The sequence below is a fragment of the Oryza brachyantha genome, chromosome 11, assembly GCF_000231095.2.
Source record: "Oryza brachyantha chromosome 11, ObraRS2, whole genome shotgun sequence".
In the NCBI taxonomy this organism is placed as follows: domain Eukaryota; kingdom Viridiplantae; phylum Streptophyta; class Magnoliopsida; order Poales; family Poaceae; genus Oryza; species Oryza brachyantha.
The window spans coordinates 250,721-276,483 of record NC_023173.2 but is presented as its reverse complement, the minus strand read 5'-3'; the positions used below and the strand labels follow the sequence as shown (position 1 = coordinate 276,483).

Genomic DNA, 25,763 nt, shown 5'->3' with positions numbered 1-25,763 from the left:
ATGTAGAAGTACTAAAAACTCGTGCATTCACATAGACAGTCACAGACAAATTGGCATCTAGTGCAAGGAGTCAAGCACCCGGACTTCTTCATACTTGATCTGAAATTTGGCTTGGACTCTTTTCTCCATCTCTCCTTTTCACACCCGGCCCTGTCTTTCATCAGTCCACTGCAACTTAATTCTACACTAGCTAGAGACAGAAAAGGAAGTTACAACTTACAAGAGTTATAGATCAGAGTGAGGAAAAATTATACTAGTAAGACTCAGATGAGAAGCCTCTCTTTCCAAGACTTTTCGATCGGTGGCGACCAAGTTCCAACTAATTCCAAAACTAGCTATTTCTTGGAAGATTAATTGTCCCTGGTACTAGCTTAGCTAGCTACTGAAAAGTCCAGGATCTTAATTATATATTTACCTGCTTCTCTCCCTTTTAATTACCTAGCTAGCTTTAATTAATTACTAGCTTGTTAGTTACTACTACTAATATATATGTGCACATGCATGCTTAGCTCCATCCCTTCCAAAAAGCAACAAGCCATATGTATCATATGCATATGGACAAATAATATATATGTGTGTGCGTAACATAGCTAGGTAGATAGATAGATAGAATTGAATGGTGACCTCAGTTCAGTTTGCAGCGCCCGATTTTGGCTTATTTCTCATAGTCATAGCTAGCTAGCTAGCCTCTTTTGACATCATGCAGATGCAGCAGCAACAAGAATCGCCGTTCATCATCAAGCTATAGAGATCCAGAGCTTTCCTTAATTTCTGTTTGCCGATCGATCGAGCTATGGAAACGGCAGGCAAGGAGGTGGGGTCGACGGAAGGTGGCGGTGGCGGTGGCGGTGCAGCGGCGGGCAACGACGGGAGCTCGACGAGCAGTAGTACGGTGGAGGAGGAAGGGGCCGAGCGGCGCACCTCGTCGTCGTCGTCGGTGCGGCCCTACGTCCGGTCCAAGAACCCCCGCCTCCGCTGGACGCCGGAGCTTCATCTCTGCTTCGTCCGCGCCGTCGACAGGCTCGGCGGCCAAGATCGTAAGCCCGGCCGGACCCTAATCCTATATTTCTCTAGTCTATATAGATTATTGCTACTACGGAATATAGATGATCGATTTCATCTCCTCCTTAATTCCTTCGGTCTGATCCTACCTAAATATCCATCCATATGCAGTATCTATTGATTATTTAATTTACCCGGACATAATCTATATATCTCGATATGGTTTAGCATGATGTCAGTTTCATCCAGGTTGATTGCATTGATTTGTGTGCACAGGTGCAACTCCCAAGCTCGTTCTTCAGTTGATGAATGTTAGAGGGCTTAGCATAGGTCATGTCAAGAGCCATCTCCAGGTATATATGTATGATGTATCTACCTACAAGTAGTATCTTTAGCTAGGTTAATACTAATACTATCTCTTAATTGCCTAAAACTAATCCATGTATATATGCTGCCTTTTCTTCCCTGCGATCGATTTTCAGATGTATAGGAGCAAGAAGATCGACGAGTCTGGCCAGGGTACGCCAATATAAGCAATTCTTCATGATCAGATCTTAAATTTTAGTATATATAGATTGATTAATCCAGCTAGCATCTGCATGTATGATTAATAGATACATGATACATATCTGTTGATTGATTTTGTGCATATAAACAGTGATAGGAGGAGGTTCATGGAGAGAAGAACACCAGTATGTTCATCATGGTCATGGGGGACAAGCGTACAACGTTGGCCATATTTCGTTGCCTGCTCTTCTTCATCATCGCCACATCACTGCTGGCTCCGGTACCAGACCCAGGTAGTTGTTGGATCCATGCAGCTCTTCTCTCTCTAGCTCACAAACAAAATCCCATTAAATTTCAGACGCCTTTAGTTAGTTTCTTGTCTGTCTGGCGTGTAGCACAGCTGCAACAGTTGCATGAATAATTGAGCTCTCTCCTCAAGTCCTATATAGTTAACTTGTTCTCACTGATTATTGACTGACTAATTATTGACGTCGATCACTAATAATGAACCACATATATTCGATGTTTTACACATGTAGGTTTGGCAATGCATGGTCCCCATGGAGATGTCATGCATCATACTGGACTCATGCAGGCCACCACCTGTTTGTTGGATCAAAACCCTATTACCCACCACCAGCAGCAGCTGAAGCTCATGATGCATTCCATACTGCCAGCAGCCACCTTCCAGATTTTGTAGTCCAAGGCTCTTCAAACCATCAAAGAGCAGTAGTACTGAAAGAGATAATCTGCAATGAGGATGAAGGAGAAGGTCCTCATCTTAATCTCGATCTATCCCTCAATATTGCTAATGCTGGTCCGCGTCGGGAGAAGAGAAAGAGAGAATTCAGTTTGGGGAAGAAACATAATGAGGAAGATCATGATAATCATACTGGTATTATTGGTGGTGATCAAGAAGAAGAGAGTTGTGCTACTGGGCTCTCTCTTTCTTTGTTCTGATCGATCGATCTCCCTCTTCAAATTATAAGATGATGAGAGGACTAGTCAGTCCTACCAGCTGGCCTGCCTGGTGAACTGGTGATATATCGACTAGCTAGATCATGTCATCGTGGCTATTTGATAATTAAATTGAATTAGGGAAAAACCATGCAACAAGGACTAGTACTCTACATCTCACCATATGACTACACTGTGGTGATATCTTGTGGTACTTATCCTTTTATGCATGTATATATATATATATATATATATATATATATATATATATATATATATATATATATATATATATATATATATATATATATATATATATATATATCTAGAGGAAGATAAACATTTATCCTATATTTCGGTTGTTCATCAACCTTCTTATATTTTGATTAATCTATACTAGTTGATCTCAGTCGATCTATCTGCTGATTCATTATAATAATTATGGTTTAGTTGTCCCCCTTAATTAATTAAAGAGCTAGTTTGTTTTATTACCGAATCATGCGATTTTAATACATGATGATGTACATATTTAAGGAGTATCTGCTATATATATTTTATTTTGGTTTAATTATACTCAACATTATGCCTAAGAACATGATATCATGTTTGACAATGATCCACTTTAATTTTGGTTTTTTTTACAAATCATGCTATGTATTGAGATTTAAGGTTGATATATATAGGAATACGTATTGGTTATGGTTTTGACTATTTCAGAAAGCAGTACATTTAAGTTTGTTCATATCTTATATATATTTGTATTTTCCATGTAGATCTAGAGGAAGATGACATATTTATTCTATATTTCGGTTGTTAATTATCCTTCATATTTTGATTAATTAATCAAGCGATCTCGGTTGATCTATCTGTTGATTCATTATCAAATAATTGTGGTTTTTACCTTTTATCCTAAAGAGTACATTTTGATTACTAAATCATGCAATTTAATGAATGATTGTTGTAAAAATTTAAAAGCAAATTGCAATTTGGGACATTTTTTATTGCCAAAGTTTTACTAAAAAAATTACCCTTAAAACAATGTTTTCACTTCTGAGTAATTTTATCATTGCTGATGTTTAGACCACCCCAAACAACTTCTTCTGCACTCGTCAATGTCCTCAAGTATATATGCTTGTCGAAGGGGTGGCTTGACATGACTATATATATTCAAGAGAGCTTGGTGGTCTAAACTGTAAAAATAAGAAAATTACCCAATAGAAAGTGAAAAGATTGGTTTAAGGATCATTCAAAGCAGAACTTTGGCAAAAAAAAAAGTGGTCTAAATTGTAACTAAATATATACCTCTCCCTACTATGTATGTGCTAATCTCTTTGTCCATGAATATAAGTATATATGTATCGTGTTTGAAATTTATCCATAGTTATGAACATTTCTAGAGTGGTACTTTCCTAATCCAATCATCACTAACGATTCCATGTATTTATTGATGCATTAGTGAGTGTTCATTTTTTTTTAAAAAAAAAAGGTAAACTCTTAGGGGCATCGAAGTAGTTTCACCTTAACCTTTTGGTCAGCTAAAACCCTTGAAATACTTATAGTTTTATGGATGGGGGAGTATCATTTAATTATTTAATTAATTTTGTTTTAAATTCTACTCAACAGTATGCATATGTATGTCATCCTGATTAATAAAGCACGCATATCATGTTTGACAATGAACCAGTTTTTCAGTTTTTTAACAGAGCATGCTAAATATTAATTGAGATTTGGTGTCGATATAGGAAGGAATATCTTGGTCCAAGTACATGTACATGCACATGCATCTGCAGTTAACTATATACTATTTGACAGCGCATTGGTTCGGTATGCATGGGCCGGATTGACTGAGTATTCGACAATGCAGTACATTCAAGTTTGCTCCTATCTTATCTCTGTAAACTCTGACTTTGATCTCTAGTTATGCATGCGAGCGATTCAGAAATTATCTGTGACGGTTTCGTTTGCCTATCTAGCTAGGACCCACGATTTTAATTCAGTTCAATTTATGCATGCAAGCAAGCTTGTCTGGTTTGGTCCGGTGTGTATATCTCCCTTGAGTTGTACTCATCGAAAAACGTTGTTGCACTGGTTTGTCATGTTGCTTCTACGTGAAGACGCCGTTAGTTAATGTTGTTTGTTGCTGTGTGCAGCTTTATGCTTGTTAGCTAGGCTTAGATTTTCTAATTTATTGTTAAATTTAACTCTTATCATTAATATAAAGTCAAAAGGCAGGTGACAAAAAATTTTTGAAGAAGTGTCACGTCGGACGTTTGACCGGATATCGGAAGAGTTTTTGGACACGAATGAAAAAACAAAATTTCACAGCTCGTCTGGAAACCATGAGACAGATCTTTTGAACCTAATTAAGCCGACATTAGCACAGATTAGTTACTGTACCACTTATGGCTAATCATAGACTAATTAGGCTCAAAAGGTTTGTCTCACGATTTCATTCCTACTGTGCAATTAGTTTTTTCATCTACCTTTAATGCATCATTTAGGTGTCCAATGATTTGATACGATGTTTTCGGTAAAACTTTTTGGGAACTAAGAGCATCCCCAACAGCTCATTTAAATTTGATCATCTATATCTTCATTTGAATGATCATTTAAAATAGTTTCATCCTTCGTATCTCTTTATACCCCACTAGATCATTCATATATGATATCCTCTATATCTCTTTGGAGGATGGAGAGAGATCATCTAAATTTGAGGATCTCTCTCCTAATATAGATAACCTCTAAAAATAGATGATAGGATAGCTGATCTATTGGAGCTCAATTTGAAGTCTTCATCCTCTATTTCAGGATAGAGAATGAGATAGATGAGCTATTGGGATGCTCTAAACGGGATTGAACACACACAAAGAACAATAAATTGAATACTACGAAATCATTCTATACAACTTTCAACGTTTAGAATTTTGAGAACTAACATACACGAAGAGAGGAGATCATGACAAACTGCATATTTACGAGTTTATGAAGGAGTACGGTATAGATTTTTTTTAGATTTAAGTTTAACATAAATAATTTTAAGAGCACAGTTCACATAGCAATACAATTTAGAACTATCATAAGTTCAGTTTAAAGTAACTATTATTATCGAGAAAAGAGTTCATGCATGAGTACAATTGACAAATAACTTATCTAGTTAAAAATAAATAATTTTGAGAGGACAATTCATATATAGCTAGATAATATCATATTAATTGAAAATTTTCACACGTTAACCAATAATAAGAAATAACCTGATCCTCCAATCCATATAAAACATCAAGGGTAAGTTCAGCGGGGGAGTTTGGGAACTCCTCTCATATGCCACGCAAAATGGAATGGTAGATTACCACTTTATGACTTAAGGATTAGCTTAAAAAACTTCAAAACTAAATTAATATATTTTCTGAAACAACTTGTCTATAACTATATTTTAAAAACACACTCTTAGGCAGTCTGGAAAGCAGACGAGCGAAAAACGAGGGACAGGAAGTTGACAAGTGGGGTTGTCAAACTCATCCTAATTGATGAAATTAGATACTTAAACCTATACCGACGAGACATCAGTACTTGAGTCCAACTTGTAAGCAATTACAACAAAATAAAATATAAGAAGTAATAAAAACTTGTGTTGATAATAATGACATCGTCTTATTTGAATCAGATTATAAGCTGCTATCTTAGTCCCATAATACGATTATTTTTACACTTATTTATTTTAAAATAAATTCATTTCTAAACATCATTACATTGGAGTTTGTGAAAAAAATAAATACATTGAGAATAGATAAAGTAGGGGACGGTTGTATTACAATTTGATAAGTAGAGGATATTATAGTCTTTTATTTTTGGTATTTGTTTGTGTGAGATGAATGAAAAATAAAGTTACTTTCGAATTTCGAATAAATGGTATAATATGCCCTCTTTAATTTGTGGAATCTTATTAGTAAGAAGATGTCAATAATAAAAATGGAGAGAAAAGAGAAAGACAAAAGTACCTTAAATTTTGTATTAGTAAGAGAATACTAAAAGATCCCTCACATTGCTGAATGCACATGTCAGTTACTATATTAATTTGAAAATCGGACATAAGTTCAGTGTTTAAAACTATATTGTTGTCATAAATGGTTTTTTCACAACAAAACTCAAAGCATATGCTATTATGTGAGAAAAATATAACAATTATCGCACAGTCTGCTTAGGCACCACGATTGTTACTTCACACTAAAAGGTTCCTAAGAGCATCTCATAGAAGCCTAAAAATTACATCCCAAATATATTGTATTAGAGTTCTCCTTAAATGGGCCAAAAAATCACTCTTCTCCTCCAATAAAGGCTAAAAAGTTTAGATCCAATAATTTGTTAGTTGACCAAGTAAGCAAGGTAGGACCCATTAGTTGTTGAATCGGTCTCTTCTCCCTTCCCAGCTGCACGAGTGCCGTTCACTCCGTCTAGACGACGTTGTCGCTTCACCTTATATCATTGTAGCCTAAATTACTCACATCCAATAAATCTTTTGATATTTTTCTATTTTATGGAAAAATGAAACATCAAGACAATGCCATGCCATACGTGTCATCAATTAGAGAATATCTTACCCTTTTTTATTAATCTCTGTTATGTCCTAGCCTATGAGTGAAGGAGCGGCAACGACATTATAGGGCACGGACAAGGATAAAAATGACGTGGATAGAAAAAATGATGCAACGGATACTCCTACACGTGAGAGGATTTTTAATTTTCTACCGAACAACCAACTCCGAACACTGATTGGTTCCCCATATATGACTCATTTTTAGGCTAGGATTAGGAGAGAGGATATTTTAGGAATGGTGTTGGGTTTTTGTTGGACATCTTTTTTAAAAAAAATACTTAAAAAACTATTTTAGGAACCTCTTTGGTATTGGATATGGTCTAATGAGTGGATAATGCATTAGAGATATTGAAAAGATGTTGAAGGTCTCGATGACTTAGGCCTGTTTAGTTTCCAAAAACTTTTCTAAAAACATCACATTGAATCTTTGGACACCTAAATGAAGTATTAAATATACATGAACATTAAAAGTAATTATATAGTTATGCGAAAAATCGTGAAACGAATCTTTCAAGCCTAACTAGAACATGATTAGCCATAAGTGCTACCGTAACCAACATATACTAATGACAGATTAATTAGACTCAAAAGATTCGTCTCGCGGTTTTAAGTCAGAATCTGAGTATGTTTAATACTTTAAATAGGTGTCCAAAAGTTTGATTTGATGTTTTTTAAAAACTTTTTACAAGCTAAACAAGATAATAAGGAATACTTTGCATCCGGACAAGGACGGATGTGGACACGAATCCTTCACACTCTATCTGTTATTGTATACAGTACTTTACTAGTATGAAATTGAGGAGAAAATTAAGGAGAGAAGAGAAACGTGAGGATTGGTATAGTAGTAGTAGTAGTAGTAGTAGTAGTAGTAGTATTAGAGGCAGAAATGTCCCGATCCAATCTCGCAGTCCTGGCTACATCTGCACGGGTAAGAGCTAGAGCTAGCATGTGGACGGAGAGCCCACTGCTCCGAGACGCCGGCGCCGCCGTGCTCACCGGAGCCGCCTCCTTCGCTGTGCTCAGCTTCTGGGAGCTGGTCGCCAACCGCGCTCTCTTGGACCAGGTCAGCTACCTTCTTCTTCCTACTCTCATATATAACGCCAGCTCTCAGTTCATGTATGATTCTTCCAAATACTCTCTTAATTGGTGTGTTCGTGTGAGTTGTACGGACAAGCTAGCTAGGGAACAGTACTGTGGTAGCTAGGCACCTACATCTCGTCTCTGCTGCTTGTTGACTAACTGCCTTTTGCTTCTATCTTCAGAAGCTTTGCAGGAAACTCGTGCACATCACTGTTGGCTTAGTATACTTCCTTATGTGGCCTTTCTTCAGGTAATTAATCGATCAATCCATACCAACAAATTGTAGCCATCTCCATTAAAGCCAACTGTTTCCGCCTTCCTGACAACTCTTCCCGGTTGCAGCGCGGATGATGTTTATGCTCCTTTTCTTGCTTCCATTGTAATTGTACTCAACATCATAAAGGTGACCTTGATTGGACTTGGTATTGTCAAAGATGAGGGTGTGGTGAACTCCATGACCAGGAACGGGGACTGTAGGTACTCATTTGATTTTTTTTTCCCCTTTGACGAGTGACGAAAAAAAAACAAGAAAGAATTGTCATTCTTACACATCACTGCAAAAAAAAAGTTCTTTTTGTGTAACATATATTCTCTTCCTTGCAAATTAGCATCATGATTATTCTGTTTCTGTAACTGATTAGGTAATGGAGTAACAGTTGTAATCCTTTTCCTTCTGTATCTAGGGAGCTTCTTAAAGGTCCACTGTATTATGCTTGTGCTATAACTCTCACTACTATAATTTTCTGGAGGACATCCCCCATTTCAATCGCTGTGATTTGCAACTTGTGTGCCGGAGATGGTATGGCGTTACTTTCATTTTGATTTCTGCTATTCAAGGTTTTATCCTGATACTGTTTTATCAATTTCGGACTGCTATTTTCATTCAGCAAGTAAAAAAGTTTCAGATGTTGACTGTTGAATTAAATGCATTGCTTATTTCAGGTGTAGCTGACATAGCTGGAAGGCGATTTGGGCATGCAAAGCTTCCTTACAACCCTGACAAATCTTACGCTGGATCAGTTGCAATGTTCTTAGCTGGTTTCCTTGCGTCAATCATGTAAGTAACAAACTATGTAAGAGCTATATATATTTCGACTGAAGCCTGGGGACATGTTAACCTGAAACCGGTGGAGTATGTATGTGTGTGCCAGGTACATGTGCTACTTCCATCTCTTCGGATTTGTGGAGGAGAGCTGGAGAATGGTGGTTGCCTTTGGAGTGATATCGCTTGCTGCTGCAATTGTGGAGTCACTTCCTATCAGCACACGCCTAGACGACAACTTGACTGTGCCAGTTACATCTGTTTTCGTTGGTGTCCTGATTTTCTATTATGTTGGGGCCAGAAACCTGTGTTGCATGAGCACTGACAGCAGCTACATTTCTGCACTTGTTCAGAATCAGATGGTCTTGGGCAGGTACTAGTGAGTAGCCGCCAACGCCAATCAGAGTTTAGCAGTAACTGACTGTTTGGATGGGTGTCAAGTGCAGCGGATTGGTTTACATGTAAACATGGATGGACACAAACTGAAATTATCATAGCTATCTGACATTACTAAATCAAAATAGTTAAACAAATCTTGAGCTCAAAGAGGTTTATCTATGGGGGAGGATGTACACGTGGAGTAATGAGCAGAGGGCCCCAACTCTGGTCAAGCTTGACGGACTACAGATTGGGAGGACGCCTTCTCTAAAGCCAACCTCCAAGCACTCAGTTCGTCAGCTTCCGACCACTGTCCCCTGCTTCTGATTTGTGGCCAGCTAGCCCAGCATCAGTTTGCGTCGCTTCCGTTTTGAAAACTACTGGACTAAGCAGGATGGGTTTCAGCAAATTGTGCTCTCGGCCTGGGAACATCAACAACCAGTCAGCAGCGAAGATCCTTACGTCATCCTCTATGTGAAAATGGCAAGGTTAGCAAAGGCCCTCCTCGTCTCTGTTCTCCTTGGGCATCCGCATGAGTGGTGACAGCAGCCACATTTCTGCACTTGTTTAGAATCAGATGGTCTTAGCTGGTTGTTTTGCATGTAACATCGATGAAGGGAAACAAGCTGCAAGCATCATAGTCAGTATCTTGTAAACACATTGCATACTAAACAAAAGCTTTTATGGCATTAGTAAATCAAACTAGTTTAAGCAAAACTTGAGAGGAAAACCATACCAGAGAGCAGGCTTCAGTCCAAAATCCAAACTGATTGTATGGTGGTTGTGTGCAAGCTATTAGCCTTTTCTTTTTCTCGAAACAGACTTCCATTCCATGGAGATTACAGGCCTGAAAACATGCACAATTATTTTCTCTAGGGGTGCAGCAGAGGAGAACCTCCAGATTCTTCAAAAATGCCAGAACGAAAAATCAGAACATTTTGTGAGTGCAGTAATGTGTTATTAGCTTATTGGAATTTTTTACGGTACTCCAACTTTTTTTAGGCCATCCATTTTCATACGGATCCAACGATTGCTGTTGCTATTACCTCATAGGAGGTAATAGGCTTATTCGAGGAAATGAATTATATTCTCTCTTGCTATTTATATCATGCATGAATTAAATGAATGTATTTATGCCTACAATACACTTTGAACTTTACACTGTAATCAAGACCCATCAGAAAATTTCAAAATTGACTTTTTCTCAAGAGACGAACATGTTATTAGAACATAAATATTCAGAATATAGATGTATTTCATGTATCTATTTTTCAGATTATATATATAGTTAAGTCATTATATGATAAACTTTTATTTATGTTTAACGTTTTCAAATTTTTGGATTTGAAACCGTTGTTGCACATTTGTTCCATGTACGTTCTCACCAGTCCATGCATTCCAATATGGTAAAACACAACCAATTTGGAAGCACATTAAGAGTTACATGCACAGCAAGTTTAGAGAGGATAATTGGGCGCATCAATGCTTTCCTTTCTTTACTCTAATTTATGAATTGAGAGAAAAAATTTAATGCTAAAACAATTATAATAATCAAGGGCCAGGTCTACCCTCAACTCTTACCATCATGGAGGTAAGATGGAGTACCCTAAAAGAGCTCCGTTAGGTCTTTGCTATCCAAATATCTCTATCAGACACTAGCTACCACCCATTTTTGTGCACAGGAAACAGCCTGCATACCATGCTAGCTATCAAGCCACAGGCCCACAAGCCTACTTGTGGATGACAAATTAAATTAAGATGCATGCTTTCTTCCTCGTGCAGTCAGCATATGTAAATTTTGTCAGCTATTAGTAAGAGCTAAACTGCTAGCACACATAAAACCGAACCTTGTCTACTATATGAGTCAATCTGTTTTCGCAAACAAGGAATAAACATATGGAGAGTGACAAATTGCAAGCAAGAATTTGCAAGCCACATGTTCTGGTGGCTTTCACTCACCCTTGAAGGCAAGGAGCTCTCCTCCTCCAATGTATATATCTATTATCTCTAGCCCAAGATACTTGGCTTGCCATTCTCATAGTCATAACTTGCCAGTTTGTGATGAGAAGAGAGAGCACTGTATGTCATCGGCCCTCCTGCCTGGGATAGTGATGAGTGCAAGGAATCATGCTTGTCAGGTTAGGCGTTGTCGTTGTAGCCTCCGTCACAGCTTTAACACTTAAGAGAGCCAACAGTGGTAGCAAAGGTACTATACTTGCAGCTCTCTAGCACCAACACTTCCTTAATCTGCTCATCTAAATTTCTCACTAAAGCTCTTGATGAACTTCTGCAGATGGCCAATCAAGGAAAAGAAAGGATGAAACTCGCTACCCTGAACATGTAAGTACATGTTTATTCTCTACTAGCCTGAAACTTATAACTTTAACTTTTGTTTTCAATTGCTGTGGTTCAGGGGGAGAAAGAGGAAGAGAATGAAGAGGTTAAAGCAATCAGCGGGATAATCAATTCAGCTCATTCAGATGATGATGACATGCTCTCCGAGATCGAGAGCCTCCTGTCAAGAGAGATCGACATCCCCCAACCAAGCGACAGGTTTGATGTCAAAGAACGCTCTCGATACAACAATGGTAACTCTGAGCTAGAAAGGCTTCATGGACATGTGCGTGATCTGGAGGAGAGGGAGGTGAAGCCTGAAGGCGAGCTGTTGGAGTATTATGGCCTCAAGGAACAGGAGACAGACGTTGTTGAGTTACACAAGCAGCTCAAGATGAAGACGGTGGAGATAGACATGCTCAGCGTCACCATCAAGTTGCTGCAAGAGGATAGGAAGAAGCTGACGCATGCAAACGAAGACCTCACAAAGCAAGTGGAAGGCCTACAAACGAACAGGTTCAGTGAAGTAGAAGAGTTGGTTTACCTGCGTTGGGTTAATGCGTGTGTAAGATATGAGCTCCGCAACTACCAGACACCATCAGACAAAATTTCTGCTCGTGATCTCAACAAGACCCTGAGCCCAAAATCACGTGAGAGAGCCAAACTGCTAATGCTGGAATATGCAGGATCAGAACGAGGTCAAGGTGACACTGACTTAGAAAAAGCTTCTTCTGCACCTTCTTCACCAAGAAGAGAAGACTTGGACAATGTTTCACTTGACAGTTCTTCCAGCGGATACAGCTTCTTTGGAAAAAGGCCCAATCTGATGCAAAAGCTCAAGAAGTGGGGAAGAGGGAAGGATGACAGGAGCAGTTTAGCATCATCGACACAGTCCCTTACTAGTGAGTCCCCAAAGAGTAACAGCCAGAAACCAAAGGAAGCTCTCATGCTCATAAATGCAGGAGATGATATGGGCATTACAACACTTGGAAAGAGGGAACAAGATCCAAGTGATATCATGGGTGAGGCAAATGTTGCATCCTCATTCCAGTTGATGTCAAAGACTGTAGCAGGTTTTGCTGATGAGAAATATCCAGCTTATAAAGATAGGCACAAACTCGCCACAGAACGGGAGAAGGCGATAAAAGAGAAGGCCGAGAAAGCTAGAGTACAAAGATATGGTGGTGTTAGTACCTCAGGTCCAAAAGCTGCACTCCCTCCAAAACTTGCTCAAATAAAGGAGAAGGCTCCTACAGCTAATGCTGAATCCAGTGGCCAATCTAGTGATAATCAGAACAACCCTCTAGTGGTGACGCAACCGAAACTCGCAAACATTGAGAAAAGAGCTCCAAGAGTTCCTCGGCCACCTCCTGCACCCTCAGCCACTGCCTCAGGAGCTGTCAACACCACAAGTGGTGTACCTCCACCACCAGGTGTACCTCCTGGGAAACTCGGTGGCCCACCTCCACCCCCTGGATCGCTACCTAGAAACCTTGCTGGTGGTGACAAGGTACACCATGCTCCAGAGGTTGTAGAGTTCTATCAAAGTCTCATGAAGCGTGAAGCCATGAAGGACACAACTTCTCTGGGATCAACGACATCAAGTGTTTCTGATGTGAGAAGCAACATGGTCGGAGAGATCGAGAACAGATCAGCATTCCTCTTAGCTGTAAGTATTTTCAACTGAAGCTACCTTTCATAAATATATACTGTCAAATTCTGGCAGCCCATTATTACTTCAGTTCGTTGTAGTTGGTAGTTTAAGCTTAATAACTAATGATCTTATTTTACAAAAAATGGAATGTTTCAGGTCAAAGCTGATGTGGAGACACAAGGAGAATTTGTCGAGTCTCTAGCAAATGAGGTCCGGGAAGCAAAGTTTGTAAATATCGACGACGTTGTTGCATTTGTAAATTGGCTCGATGAAGAACTATCCTTTTTGGTAAGCTACCTCACTGATTTTTTTTATACATCACATGACAACGTAATGAAGTACCACTGAAAAAGGGTTGATTGACATTAGGTTGATGAGCGGGCAGTACTAAAGCACTTCGATTGGCCAGAGAACAAAGCTGATGCACTAAGAGAAGCAGCCTTTGAGTATCAAGACCTGCTAAAGTTAGAACACAAGGTTTCTTCATTTACTGATGATCCAAAACTTCCATGTGAAGATGCTCTCAAGAAGATGTATTCCTTGCTTGAAAAGTAAGCATCTCCTCTAAACTAATATTCTCCCTAATTCCATGATTCCTCAGAGTGAACTAATAAATGTTGTCAAGTCCAAATATCTCTAAAAAGCATAAGCATTTGATGTTTAGTTGGACTAATAAGTGCCATACTTATGTCAGAGTGGAGCAGAGTGTGTATGCACTACTTCGCACTAGAGACATGGCCACATCACGCTACAGGGAGTATGGAATACCAGTGGATTGGTTGTCTGATTCTGGAGTAGTTGGCAAGGTTAACATCTCTATCCTCTGTTTATTGCCACATTTTAGATCATGCAGCAAATCTAAAATCCAAATTTCATCTTGTATGTTGGAAATAGATCAAATTGGAATCTGTTCAGCTGGCAAAAAAGTATATGAAGAGGGTTGCCACAGAGCTTGATGCGTTGCTAGGTACTGAGAAAGAGCCCAACAGAGAGTTCTTGCTTCTTCAGGGTATCAGATTTGCTTTCCGAGTTCATCAGGTATACAATTCATCGGCCGTATATGCCATGGTGCTGATTAATCTGAATGGTGAAATGGAAATTCTCTAGTTGACAACTTATCCTTGTGTGTTGTACTACAGTTTGCTGGAGGCTTCGACGAGGAAAGCATGAAGGCATTTGAAGAGTTAAGAAGCAAGATGTCCACACAGACATCTGCTCCACAAATTTCCAATGCATAGCTCTAACCATGTTGCTTTATAAAAAGCTGGGCTTTTAAGCCTTTTCTCTAAAAAAAAAACCATGTCGCTTTCCGAACTTCAATGGTTTCTTTGTTGAAAGGCAAGATTAATCAATTGAATAGCTAAATAGTACTCTATCCGTTTCACGGCGTAAGACTTTACATATAGCCTAGATTTATATGTATGCTAATATATCTAGACAAATATAAATCATATACACTATACACACTAATCAAAGGATCGATCTAGACAAGATTAAAAAATCTTATATGAGAAGGAGAGACTAGAAAATACAAATGTAAATTCCAATATTCAGTACCTAAAGGATGACAAGTCTACAGGTTCAACTATATTAGTCAAAGTGTATTTCTTTGTATTTAAAGGTTGCAGGCTCATTTTTAGAAACTAAAGGAGTTACCAGTCAGCAAGACTGCTTATATACTACTGAAGAAGCTATTCTCGGCACTTAGGAGAAACCAGACAGCCTACAACCAAGTACTGCCCTAAATATTTCAGTAATTTTCATGCATGAAAAGAATCAACTTTCCACTCTGAAAAAAACAATCTTTATTTTAAAAAGTAAAATTGAATCGTGAAAAAAAAACTATCTTTTTAGTGAGAACTCTATTGGGAGAAAAATAGTGACAACATTGAATGGATGAAGAAATGACTGAGAATATGAAAGGAAAGAAAATGAAAATCCCAATCTTGAATGGTGAAAGAAACAAGTGAGAATCTGAAAGGAAAAGAAAACGAAAATCCGAGATAAATAAGTTGAATCGAAATCTGGGAGAAAAGGACCTCATCGTTCGCTCAACCCCGGAGGAGGAGGCCGCTCGCTTGGAGCCGTCGGCGCCTCAGCCTCACTCCCTTCCCTTCACACCGTTGCCACTCCCACTGTCCCACGCTTGAGTCGATCTCTATTTTTTAGCGAATATTTCAACGGGAAAGATAATAGTAGTACTAGAGATTTTGCTAAACGAAACACCAAATGGGCAAAAGGCAATACCTGCGTACCGATGCTTAATTTGCTTGTTTCTCTACCGGGAATGCATATTATACTGATATACTTCCCGTACGAATTATAAGATTTTTTTTTAGTTTTCGCTAAATCCATCTATAAACTAAGAAATATGTTATATCTATATTAATATCTATGTATATGAAAAACTAAAGCATATTATAATCTAAATCGGAGGTCATAGTATTTTATATATCAAATGACACAGGATAATGTCTCAAATGGCACAAGAACAAAAATGGTTACCACATAGCACAAAACAAATATACAATGAGAATATGTATCTCCATCTATCTTTTCATAAGCCGAAATCACGCGCTAGCGACACCATGATATTCATGCAAAAAATCCCACAAATTTAAATTCAAATTTTTGAATAAAATCATCATGGTTTTAGGGGCTATCTGCGTGGCATGGAGCAATTATCGTGTGGTAGGTAGCGCTTATGACCGTGGTTTTGATGGAAGCAATAATCGCGATATCTGGGATGATAATCAAAGCGGTTCTCGAAATACCAATAATATTGGTTGTATGTGAAGACCGTGTCATATTTTATGATTATCGTGATATATGTCACGATTATCGCTATATAACCCCATAAATTTTGGGGGGTTTTCTTCCAAAATTTTTTAAAATATTGAAATCTCATGATATTTTCCAAACTAAGATGCGGTTTATCTTTATTGTGTCTTGGTGGTAGGGTAGGATCGATTATCGTGATTATTATAAGAATAATTGCGATATTGTGAACCTGACCTCCACAGTGGTAAAGGAGAATGTTGATCTGAACACCGATTTCTTTGTCAAATAAGCCAGCAAACGTTGGTGTTTTTCCAAAAGTCTTAGCAGACCTTTCTCCAATGATTTTTTTTGTGTAATTAAAAATGTGAAGCGAGTCTCTGTATCTTATTGGTGAAATTAAATACTTGAAACTGAACGGAAACCTAGTTTTTTCTTCTTCTTTAAACGTAAATCAAAAATATTTTCTACCTTTATTTCTTTTTAATGTATTTTTATCAGGAATAATAAAAAATATGTCAATTGTTTAAAAAGTAAAAAAAAATGGCCCATGCAGGTCTCGAACCTGCGACCTTCGCGTTATTAGCACGACGCTCTAACCAGCTGAGCTAATAGGCCCTTTTATTTATAACTGCTGAGCCATGGTATCTATAATGAAATGTGGGCTGCCTTTTTGCTTCTATTACTGGCCAGGCCATGGGCTGCCAATTGGGCTGAGCTAGGCCTTTTGTAGCAACAGCCCCAAGTAGAGGGGGTCTCTCGCGTAACGTTGAGTTTGTCTGATATCCCTTAATTATAAAATCAGACATGTGTATTTCTAAATTTAGTAAAACGTTTAAAAAAGTTCCTCGGTAGTATTAAATTTTTTTTTTGATTTTGCTGACATGGTATATAGTGAACCCCATATGTTAGATTTTCTTTTTTTTTCTCTTTACTTATTTTCTTCCTTCGTCTCCTCTCTCTCTCTTCTTCCTCTTTTCTCTCCGTGACTCCGTGCATCTAGCTCGCGGTGCAGGCGGCAACGACCAGCGAGCTAGGCGCAGATGGCGGCGTAGGCGGGGGCGGCAGGGTATCGAGCTAGGGTGCGCAAGGCGGTGGCATGGATGCAGATGGCGGGCGGCGGCCCGGGCGGGGACCGGCGGCCCGACGGGCTAGGGATGGGCGGTAGTGGCCGACGAGCTGGGCACGAATAACGGACGGCGGACAGCAGCGGTCGGCGGTCACCATGCAAGCTAGGGCGCATAGAGGATAGGTGGCCGGCGGTCGTCAAGTTGCGCGCAAGGGACGGCCGACGGTCGCCGAGCGGAGGAGACAGACGAACGACAAATGCGACGAGTCGATTGAGCTTCCTGCTGTTGTTGCTCTCTCTAGCTTTCTTCGCGAATGGGCCACCCGCCATCCACGCCCCAGCGCTGCCGACTGCACGGAAGAAGAGAGAGAGGAGATGAAGGTGACATGGCCACAGATCTCGCTCGTCGACAGCGATGATGTGCTTGTGCAAACATGCAAACGGCACATGTTGGGGAGCTCTGCCATGGCGCCGCCCTTGGTGAACAACCAAATAGGTCAACGAGCATGTAAACTTCGTCAGCGGAGAGAGTTAAAAGAAAAGAAGAGAAAAGAGAGAGGAGAGTTTTTTTTTTAATCCTATTTCATTGACCTTTAGGCCCCATAAATTTTGTAAGGTTTCTTTTACTGACTAGGATTCACGTAAATAAAACCACCCATTCGTACTATTCAGGGGCCTATATTAGATTAGATATGCGAATTCAAGACCTAAATTCGGGTTTACGGACAATTTTGAAATTCGACGGCAGCAGGAGGGAGCTAAAGTGGACTTATTCTTTTTCCTAGCAACAACAATCCAGCCCATAACGGACAAGAACTACATGAAGCCCAGCCCAGCCCAGCCCACCACATAAACCCTACAATACAAGACTAGTAGTAGATGTTGTTTCTTCTTCCATTCATTGATTGAACCAGCCGCGCCCTCTGCCGCCGCCGCCGAGAAGAAGCTGAGATGCCGAAATCCAAGCGCAACCGTCCTGGTAACTTCGTGCTCCTTCCTTCCTTCCTTCCTTCCTTGTCGCTGCTCATCACTTCCTAGAATGTGTACTTTGAGGATCTTGCTTAATTGCTCGCAAATACTCGTAAGCTACAGGCTTCTCTTCCCATGGCCAACGAGGAGGAGATCCAAAACCTTTGTCTCTTTCTTTGCTAGAGTAGTAGCTAGATTGCCACTGTTCTGCACAAACCACTCTTCTTTTGTAGGAGGAATTAGTATTAGTAGTAAGCAACGCCAAGCTTTTATTTAGTTTTTGTCCCTGTAATTTACGCCCTGGCCCTGCCCCTGATTCGATTCGAGCGCAGTAACCCTGTCCAAGACCAAGAAGAAGCCGGGATTAGAGCGCAAGGGCAAAGTGGTCGCCGATATCAAACAAGCTGTTGACAATTACTCTACTGCCTATGTCTTCACCTATGATAACATGAGGAATCAGAAGCTCAAGGACCTCAGAGAGCAGCTCAAGTCATCTAGCAGGTACCTCCCTCCCTCTTGTTATTTTTGTTACTCTGACTATTACTGTCCAAATGATATGCTGCATACATTGGATTTCTTGCTGTGTGCAACTTAATCATGGATGCCACTCTTACATGCTCCTTCCTTTTTTGTCAGGATATTCCTTGCTGGAAAGAAGGTCATGCAGATAGCGCTGGGGCGTTCACCAGCTGATGAAGCTAAAACAGGCGTCCATAAGCTTTCCAAGGTGAACTTTTTTCCTTTGTTAATCCTTGGTAGATAATGCAACACAAAACATTACTATGAAATGCCGTGTCTTAATTGAAGTATGCTTTCTGTATTTAGTTCCTCCAAGGTGATTCTGGACTGTTCTTTACTAATCTTCCAAGAGATGATGTAGAGAGGTATAGTCTCCTTCTCTGATGGTTTATACTTTTACATGATGACTGCTTATGCTTTATATTAACAGTTCTTTTCCATATATTTCATTGCAGATTATTTCGAGAATTCGAAGAGCATGATTTCGCAAGGACAGGAAGTGCTGCGACAGAAACGGTATTCAAGTTACCTTTTCCTTTTTTATTCTTTACCTGTTCATGGCTTGTGGTCTCAGTAAACATAGTGCAAATACCATGGCACTGTGTTTATCCAGATTCGTACTAAAGTTACAGTGACAATGGCAAGTCCCTTAGTGACTTTAGAAAAATTAAGTCAAAAGCATTTGGCAGTGTTAAGCTCTTTGGTTATAGCTGTGTTGTCTGCAAAATTCACGATGTCTAGAATAACTAGGCACATTTCTTCTTCATACAACATGGTCTACTATATTTAAAACCTGATGCTATGCCAGGTGGAGCTTAAGGAAGGTCCCTTGGAACAGTTCACACATGAAATGGAACCCTTTCTACGCAAGCAAGGACTGCCAGTTCGTCTGAACAAAGGTAGCAGTTTTCCAACAATTTTTGTGCGTGTGCTAGAAGTTACCAAGCGAAATGGTTGTAAAGTTTGGTTTGGTTCATACAGGTATGGTAGAATTAGTTGCAGATCATGTAGTATGTGAAGAAGGGAAGCCCATTTCACCGGAGGCGGCACAAATTCTGGTATGTATGTGATCAGGCTATTAATAACCTACACAACTTATTTGCAAAATCAGATTTACATTTGTAATTATGTTAATATTGTGACCAAGCTAACGGTAGCATCTTTAACTGCCATAGTTATTACTACTATGTGCTTTATTAAGATATACCCAAGGTAAAAGTGTAAAACAAATTGGCTGTTCCATTAACCTGAAAATGCATTTGCCAATCTTATGTCTGGTCTATTCCATTGCATTAAAGCCCTCTTGAATTTCTGCATTGTAGAGGTTGCTTGGGATGCAGATGGCAACATTCCGACTGTACCTTGTCTGCCGTTGGTCCTCCGATGACTTTGAAGTTTACAAGGAGGGGTTGGCGCAACTGCGAACTGATGAAGCCGATGATTGTTCTTAAGCTCGTTGGGAGTGACGCACTTGCTGTCTTATCGTGCTGAGGCAGTTTTTGGAATTGTGCGTGCGTGTGGTATGGCGTCTGTGCCGTTTGATCGTTGATACGTTGGAAATCTGAAAATGGTAATCTGCTCGAGATCGAGCGGCGGCCCTGGTACTTTCTATAAGCGAGTGGTGGTGTTGGTTCATTGGTATATTATTAACACGGTGGCATTAACAGCTAGCTTACTTGATCTATGGGTATTTATTTAACTCTTGGGAAGAATTGTTAACTCCATGAATGTGTTGGAAACTTGGTATAATTTGATCCTTCGCCAAAAGGAAAAAAATCAACAAAATATATTCTTTGGTTGTTTTGGGTGCGTAGCTGGGCTTATGTTAGAGTTTGTTCTGCAGGTTTGTTTCTTTCTTTCGTTTAATTCTTTGTAATGGAAAAATGTCCAAAATGTTGTCTTTCCAGTTGGTGCCTGATCTGTGATGATAAAGAAACAGCCAAACATTATTCATGTCATGATAACTCCAAGCCTTAAAACGGTCGCAAGGATCTTGTCCTTTGTTGACACATTCCTCTGATTGTCTTCAGTCCACGACCTGATCTGTCGCGTCGCTGGTCACTTAGGTTAGTGAGCTCTAAATTTTATACTCAAGGTGATTTGTGCTCGAGAGGGAGAATATTACTTTAAACCATGATATCATTGAGGTTAGAAATTCATAATCTTTCTTTTCATGAAATTTGTAATTAGGCCATCGAGACGTGTAGTTCGTATTCACATGTCCAAACCAAAAGTTGCAAAGTTTGACAAGATTACTAGTCAAAACTCACAAACTTCTTCTAGTATTTCTAACAAGCCTGCCAGACAGAAGCAAACGCATGTTCCTGGTCTAAGCTATTAGCAACTTAACAAAGCCCTGTTTTGGAACCCAATTACTGCTTCCTCCTCCCATTGTCTTCATTCAAGGAGAGAACGCCTGTGAGATTATCGTCCCTTTGGTGATCAAAATGATGTACGATCGCGACTCTAACCAGTCCTTTCCTTTACCAAGATAAGCATACATACGAACGGCAGCATCAACAATACATTATTATAGTGACGAATGGGAGTGAGTTCCAGTTGCACATGGACATGGTGGATGCGCAAAATCATGCTTCCATGGCTGGCTCATCACAGGACCGGTTCACGAAGCCAAAGCAATAGTACCATATTACATCAATTAAACCCACATCACCTACATTGCCTTTTTTTCCCTAGCTTGTTCTTCCAACACTTGCACACACGCACGAGTAGGAAGACGTACTATTGCATTGCATGTGCGTTATTGTGGGTATGCTATAGATAACTTTTCGACCATATATTCCATTCTATTGGGATTTGATCCCTCGCTTCTTACTACGTACATGCATGCCGATGGGGTTGTACCGCGAGAGAAGACCAGCAATTAATGTTGACGCGAGAGGAAGAAGAAAGGATAGAGCTAGGAAGGTGAAAAAGGACGAGTGGCCGGGTTGCATGATGGGAGGGTTAGGCCACTTAATATTATTATAATCTATATTGTTGAGTCAGATAGATTATTATACTGTGTACTGTTTTTTTTGCTAGATTATTAGAGTCTATGTTAATGGGTTTGCAAATCTAAATAAGGAGTGAGATGGTATGGTGGATAATTTTTTACCCAATAATCTGGAAAAGCTCATCTAAATGAGTTTATTAGATTATAATAAGCTGGACTTCAGATTATAATAAACTATAAGTTATCTGTTTTTTTCAGCTTACTCCTAATAATCTAGATTATAATAATCCTAAACTTAAAAAAAAACCCTTAGTACTACCCGTCCATCCCACAAGAAGCACGAGTGACGGCCCACGACAAAACCATCTTAAACGTACACAGACACAACTAATCGATATTACCAAGGTGCTATGTAAGGTGATTGGCCAACTGTGGCCCAAATCATCTTTTTTTTTTTTTGGTTGCTGCACTACGTCCTTTTAGATATTTATGATATACTTAGTTCATGTCTAGTTGCTACTGTCAAACTTTATATGTGTGGTTCGTGAAGTACTCACTCCTGCTACAGTAGAATGTGAGTGGAGCCGGCATCAAGCGGGGGGTTTTTTTTCCGCTCGCTTGTCGCGGTTCTAATTAATTTGCGTTCTATATTTTATACTAGCAAATAGAAAATTAAAACACAAGAACCAAGCAAACCAAATGGATAAATAGCAGGAGTACAAAAAATCAAAACTTTTTAGCACAAATAACAAGAACCTATAACCAGTGAAGTTGTCACGGGCACTTTAACCACCTTCTTAGTGTCAAAAACAAAACCCGAACTGCACTAGAAGTATATCAACTCTGGAAAAGGGTATGTGGTATGCTGGTTACAATCATCTGAGTAGAGCCCTAAGTTCCTAAGTTCAAATCTCAATAGGACTAAATTTTAAATTTAGAGGCCGGGTAAAAATTAAATTAACTTCATTGCATCAAGTTAGTATCTTACAGAACCTCAATTCCTAGAACTAATTTAATTTAGCATTTAAATGCTCTCCTTCCAAATTCCACAGCCTAAATCATTTTTTTCTTTCTCAACTTTCCATCCATATTTTTCACAATTTCTCCGGTACTTGCACACACAACTTGTAAAGCATATTACGAATCCATCCTCACACAATGTCTATCCATAATGTGCCATCCTATATCTAACATCATCACTTGAAATCCATGATCATCTGGACCTCAGCTCCTCATTGAGCCTAGTTCTCATCCACCATAGATTGTCGTTGATATCTAAGGATATTGGGTTTAATCTAACCATGTCACATGACATCCCAACAATAATCGATCTCGGTTTCTCCCTGAACCTGTTCTTACCATTGACTAAGTTTGATCTCAAGTCACTTATACACACATAGATAAAATCAACCGTTTCTAGACACACAGATATGATAACCTAACTCACATTAGTTACGCACACTCACACGAACACCATAAATATTTTCAGACTAATTTCTATTAATAAATTAATTTATTCATCACAAAATATTAATCATGACTACGATCTTACATTTTTTAATAAGGGTAACAAGATTGCTCACTTAGTCACTTGCAACTGTCACACTACATACTTTTTGGCATAGCCTTCACTTTAGGGTTGGCTATTGACTTGCAAATTAGTTTGTAATTCTACTTGTCATGGTTTATATATATCTATGTATACATACATCTAATAATTGGACACTCTGACAAAGAATTTGATCATTTAATGATTTAATTTCGGCTATTGATTATATAAATATATTATCATGACCAATTGACCATTGATCACATTGATAGTTCATCTTAAATAAAACATGCTTATAGAAATACCATTGACTTTTTAATTTGATGGGAATAATTATATTTAAGTATTAATAAGAAATTTTGAAACTTAGTAAAATTTAAAAATATTCTTGAGAAGTAAGAATCAACAACGTTTTCTATGGATATATGTAACATAAATAGCACGTACAACTAAGGCCGCATTCGGCTACACCGATAAGTTAACTTATCTTCCTCGTTTTTCGCGTGCATGCTTCCCGAACTGCCAAACGGTGTATATTTTGCAAAAATTTTCTAGGAAAACTGTTTAAAAAATCATATTAATCTATTTTATATTATTTTAATAATCAATAATAAATTAGTCATAAATTAGTACGTTTTCCGCACGTGTTGGGATAAGTTACTTACCACCCCTCGAAGAACACGACCTAAGTTGTACTTGCGCGTTGCTAGCTAGATAGCTGTTGTCATTCTGATGTAATCTCCCCTCGAAGAACGCGACCTAAGTTGTACTTGTGCATTGCTAGCTAGATAGCTGTTGTCATTCTGATATACTCTGGCATTAAGGTGGTGTTTAGTTGCGAAAATTTTTTGGCAAAAACATCACATCGAACGTTTGACCGGATGTCGGAAGGGGTTTTCGGACACGAATGAAAAAAACGAATTTCACGGCTAGCCTAGAAACCGCGAGACGAATCTTTTGAGCATAATTAATCCGTCATTAGCACATGTTGATTACTGTAGCACTTATGGCTAATCATGGACTAATTAGGCTCAAAAGATTCGTCTCAAGATTTCTTTCATAACTGTACAATTAGTTTTTTGGTTCATCCTTATTTAATGCTTTATTTAGGTGTCTAAAAATTCGATGTGATGTTTTTGGAAAAAAAATTGAGAACTAAACAAGATCATTTGACTTGATGATTTAATTTATTGGGAAAATTGCTCCTTGCTTGAAAGGAAATTAATTAAGTGAGAGATGCACATGTACAAGTACGGGTTGATTAATTGGGCTAACTCAGCAACTATTATACGCGGTGATTACACTGTGGCTATTAATGAATAATTAATCAGACGACTGTCAGTAGGAAAATTTTGAATACTTAATAACCTTGGTGAATAATTAAGGAATATACAGTTAGGTGATTGTCAAATAGGAGATATGAATATTCAATAGCGTAGAAATTTAGACACGCGAGACACGGCAATAATAATGCATGTGGTGCAAATACTAGGAAATTAAAAAAAAAAAAGACGTCCCCGGTCCTGGTGGAAATTTGAGCGGCGTTTCGTTGCGGCTGCCTCGTACGTACTTACGTGCTGGATCTCATCTATCATCAGCTTCTACCTCGTGCATCCATGGACCATGCCTTCCTTCATTGCCTTGTATATATATATACTCCATAATACATAGCGATCGATCAGACCAAGGGTTGTCTGGGCAGCCATGGCATCAACAGCGTCGTCCTCGTCCGTCTTCTCGGCCTTCGACAAGGACGGCGACGGTAAGGTGTCGGCGGCCGAGCTGGGCGACTGCATGGCGGCGGCGCTAGGCGAGGACGTTTCCGAGGAGGAGGCCGCGGCGATCCTCGCAATGGCAGACACCGACGGCGATGGGCTGTTGGACCATGACGAGTTCCTGGGGCTTTTTGGCCAGCCGGAGGAAGAAGAGATGAGGATCAGGTGTCTGAGGGAGGCGTTCGACGTGTACGCGGCAGAGGAGACGACGGTGATCACGCCGGCGAGCCTGCGACGGACGCTGAGGCGGCTGGGGTCGCAGCATCAGCAGCTGAGGGTGGAGGACTGCAGGGCCATGATCTGCAGGTTCGACCTCGACGGCGACGGCGTCCTCTCCTTCGACGAGTTCAGGGTCATGATGCTCATGGCTTAGGAGGCTCCATTATTTCTTTCATTGTTTTGTCAATTAATTAAACACTACTTACTGACTGTGTGCGCATGTAAAGATTACCAAATGGGAGTATTGTTTCTCATTTGCGTGACCATATGTGATGAGAGATTCCTCCGTTCAATACATTTTCAGAGGTCGATCGATTGATTCACGCTACTACAAGTATACTGTTCACATACATGCGACCTTGATGAACAAAGAAACCAGCCGGC

The 25,763-nt window shown here is 39.4% G+C and overlaps 5 protein-coding genes and 1 non-coding gene across 6 annotated transcripts; 5 read left to right on the top strand and 1 right to left on the bottom strand.

Annotated features, from left to right (window-relative positions):
• The first annotated feature begins 531 nt into the window (after positions 1-531).
• Positions 532-2,695, top strand: LOC102707908 (transcription activator GLK2-like). The gene is made up of 5 exons (XM_006663082.3): positions 532-1,037; positions 1,279-1,355; positions 1,485-1,521; positions 1,661-1,802; positions 2,049-2,695. The coding sequence occupies exons 1-5, from the start codon at positions 794-796 to the stop codon at positions 2,467-2,469; spliced, it is 921 nt and encodes a 306-aa protein (XP_006663145.2). The 5' UTR covers positions 532-793; the 3' UTR covers positions 2,470-2,695.
• Positions 2,696-7,879: 5,184 nt separating this feature from the next.
• Positions 7,880-10,010, top strand: LOC102715340 (probable phytol kinase 2, chloroplastic). The gene is made up of 6 exons (XM_006662584.3): positions 7,880-8,120; positions 8,320-8,387; positions 8,480-8,614; positions 8,821-8,936; positions 9,080-9,194; positions 9,289-10,010. Exons 1-6 carry the CDS (start codon positions 7,944-7,946, stop codon positions 9,557-9,559), a joined length of 882 nt encoding a protein of 293 aa, XP_006662647.2. The 5' UTR covers positions 7,880-7,943; the 3' UTR covers positions 9,560-10,010.
• A 1,433-nt stretch (positions 10,011-11,443) lies between these two features.
• LOC102717571 (protein CHUP1, chloroplastic-like) lies at positions 11,444-14,918 on the top strand. Its single transcript, XM_006663647.3, has 8 exons — positions 11,444-11,763; positions 11,851-11,897; positions 11,971-13,560; positions 13,702-13,833; positions 13,915-14,096; positions 14,240-14,351; positions 14,440-14,583; positions 14,685-14,918. The coding sequence occupies exons 1-8, from the start codon at positions 11,685-11,687 to the stop codon at positions 14,781-14,783; spliced, it is 2,385 nt and encodes a 794-aa protein (XP_006663710.3). The 5' UTR covers positions 11,444-11,684; the 3' UTR covers positions 14,784-14,918.
• Positions 14,919-16,867: 1,949 nt separating this feature from the next.
• TRNAI-AAU lies at positions 16,868-16,941 on the bottom strand. The gene has a single exon. It is a non-coding gene; the product is annotated as a tRNA-Ile (tRNA).
• Positions 16,942-18,302: 1,361 nt separating this feature from the next.
• Positions 18,303-20,574, top strand: LOC102717021 (mRNA turnover protein 4 homolog). Its single transcript, XM_006663645.2, has 8 exons — positions 18,303-18,371; positions 18,694-18,862; positions 18,998-19,088; positions 19,187-19,245; positions 19,336-19,396; positions 19,689-19,779; positions 19,862-19,938; positions 20,203-20,574. The coding sequence occupies exons 1-8, from the start codon at positions 18,344-18,346 to the stop codon at positions 20,329-20,331; spliced, it is 705 nt and encodes a 234-aa protein (XP_006663708.1). The 5' UTR covers positions 18,303-18,343; the 3' UTR covers positions 20,332-20,574.
• Positions 20,575-25,080: 4,506 nt separating this feature from the next.
• LOC102716739 (probable calcium-binding protein CML25/26) lies at positions 25,081-25,602 on the top strand. Its single transcript, XM_006663644.3, has one exon. It carries the CDS (start codon positions 25,090-25,092, stop codon positions 25,531-25,533), a length of 444 nt encoding a protein of 147 aa, XP_006663707.1. The 5' UTR covers positions 25,081-25,089; the 3' UTR covers positions 25,534-25,602.
• The last annotated feature ends 161 nt before the right edge of the window (positions 25,603-25,763 follow it).

Coding starts and splice junctions, on each gene's coding strand:
- LOC102715340 (XM_006662584.3), top strand. CDS start 7,944: ATGTCCCGATCCAATCTCGCAGTCCTGGCTACATCTGCACGGGTAAGA. Junction 8,937..9,079: donor CAACTTGTGTGCCGGAGATG/GTATGGCGTTAC, acceptor TGCTTATTTCAG/GTGTAGCTGACATAGCTGGA. Junction 9,195..9,288: donor GGTTTCCTTGCGTCAATCAT/GTAAGTAACAAA, acceptor TGTGTGTGCCAG/GTACATGTGCTACTTCCATC.
- LOC102707908 (XM_006663082.3), top strand. CDS start 794: ATGGAAACGGCAGGCAAGGAGGTGGGGTCGACGGAAGGTGGCGGTGGC. Junction 1,522..1,660: donor GATCGACGAGTCTGGCCAGG/GTACGCCAATAT, acceptor GCATATAAACAG/TGATAGGAGGAGGTTCATGG. Junction 1,803..2,048: donor GGCTCCGGTACCAGACCCAG/GTAGTTGTTGGA, acceptor TTACACATGTAG/GTTTGGCAATGCATGGTCCC.
- LOC102716739 (XM_006663644.3), top strand. CDS start 25,090: ATGGCATCAACAGCGTCGTCCTCGTCCGTCTTCTCGGCCTTCGACAAG.
- LOC102717571 (XM_006663647.3), top strand. CDS start 11,685: ATGCTTGTCAGGTTAGGCGTTGTCGTTGTAGCCTCCGTCACAGCTTTA. Junction 11,898..11,970: donor AAACTCGCTACCCTGAACAT/GTAAGTACATGT, acceptor GCTGTGGTTCAG/GGGGAGAAAGAGGAAGAGAA. Junction 14,584..14,684: donor TTGCTTTCCGAGTTCATCAG/GTATACAATTCA, acceptor GTTGTACTACAG/TTTGCTGGAGGCTTCGACGA.
- LOC102717021 (XM_006663645.2), top strand. CDS start 18,344: ATGCCGAAATCCAAGCGCAACCGTCCTG. Junction 19,397..19,688: donor GAAGTGCTGCGACAGAAACG/GTATTCAAGTTA, acceptor ATGCTATGCCAG/GTGGAGCTTAAGGAAGGTCC. Junction 19,780..19,861: donor GCCAGTTCGTCTGAACAAAG/GTAGCAGTTTTC, acceptor TGGTTCATACAG/GTATGGTAGAATTAGTTGCA.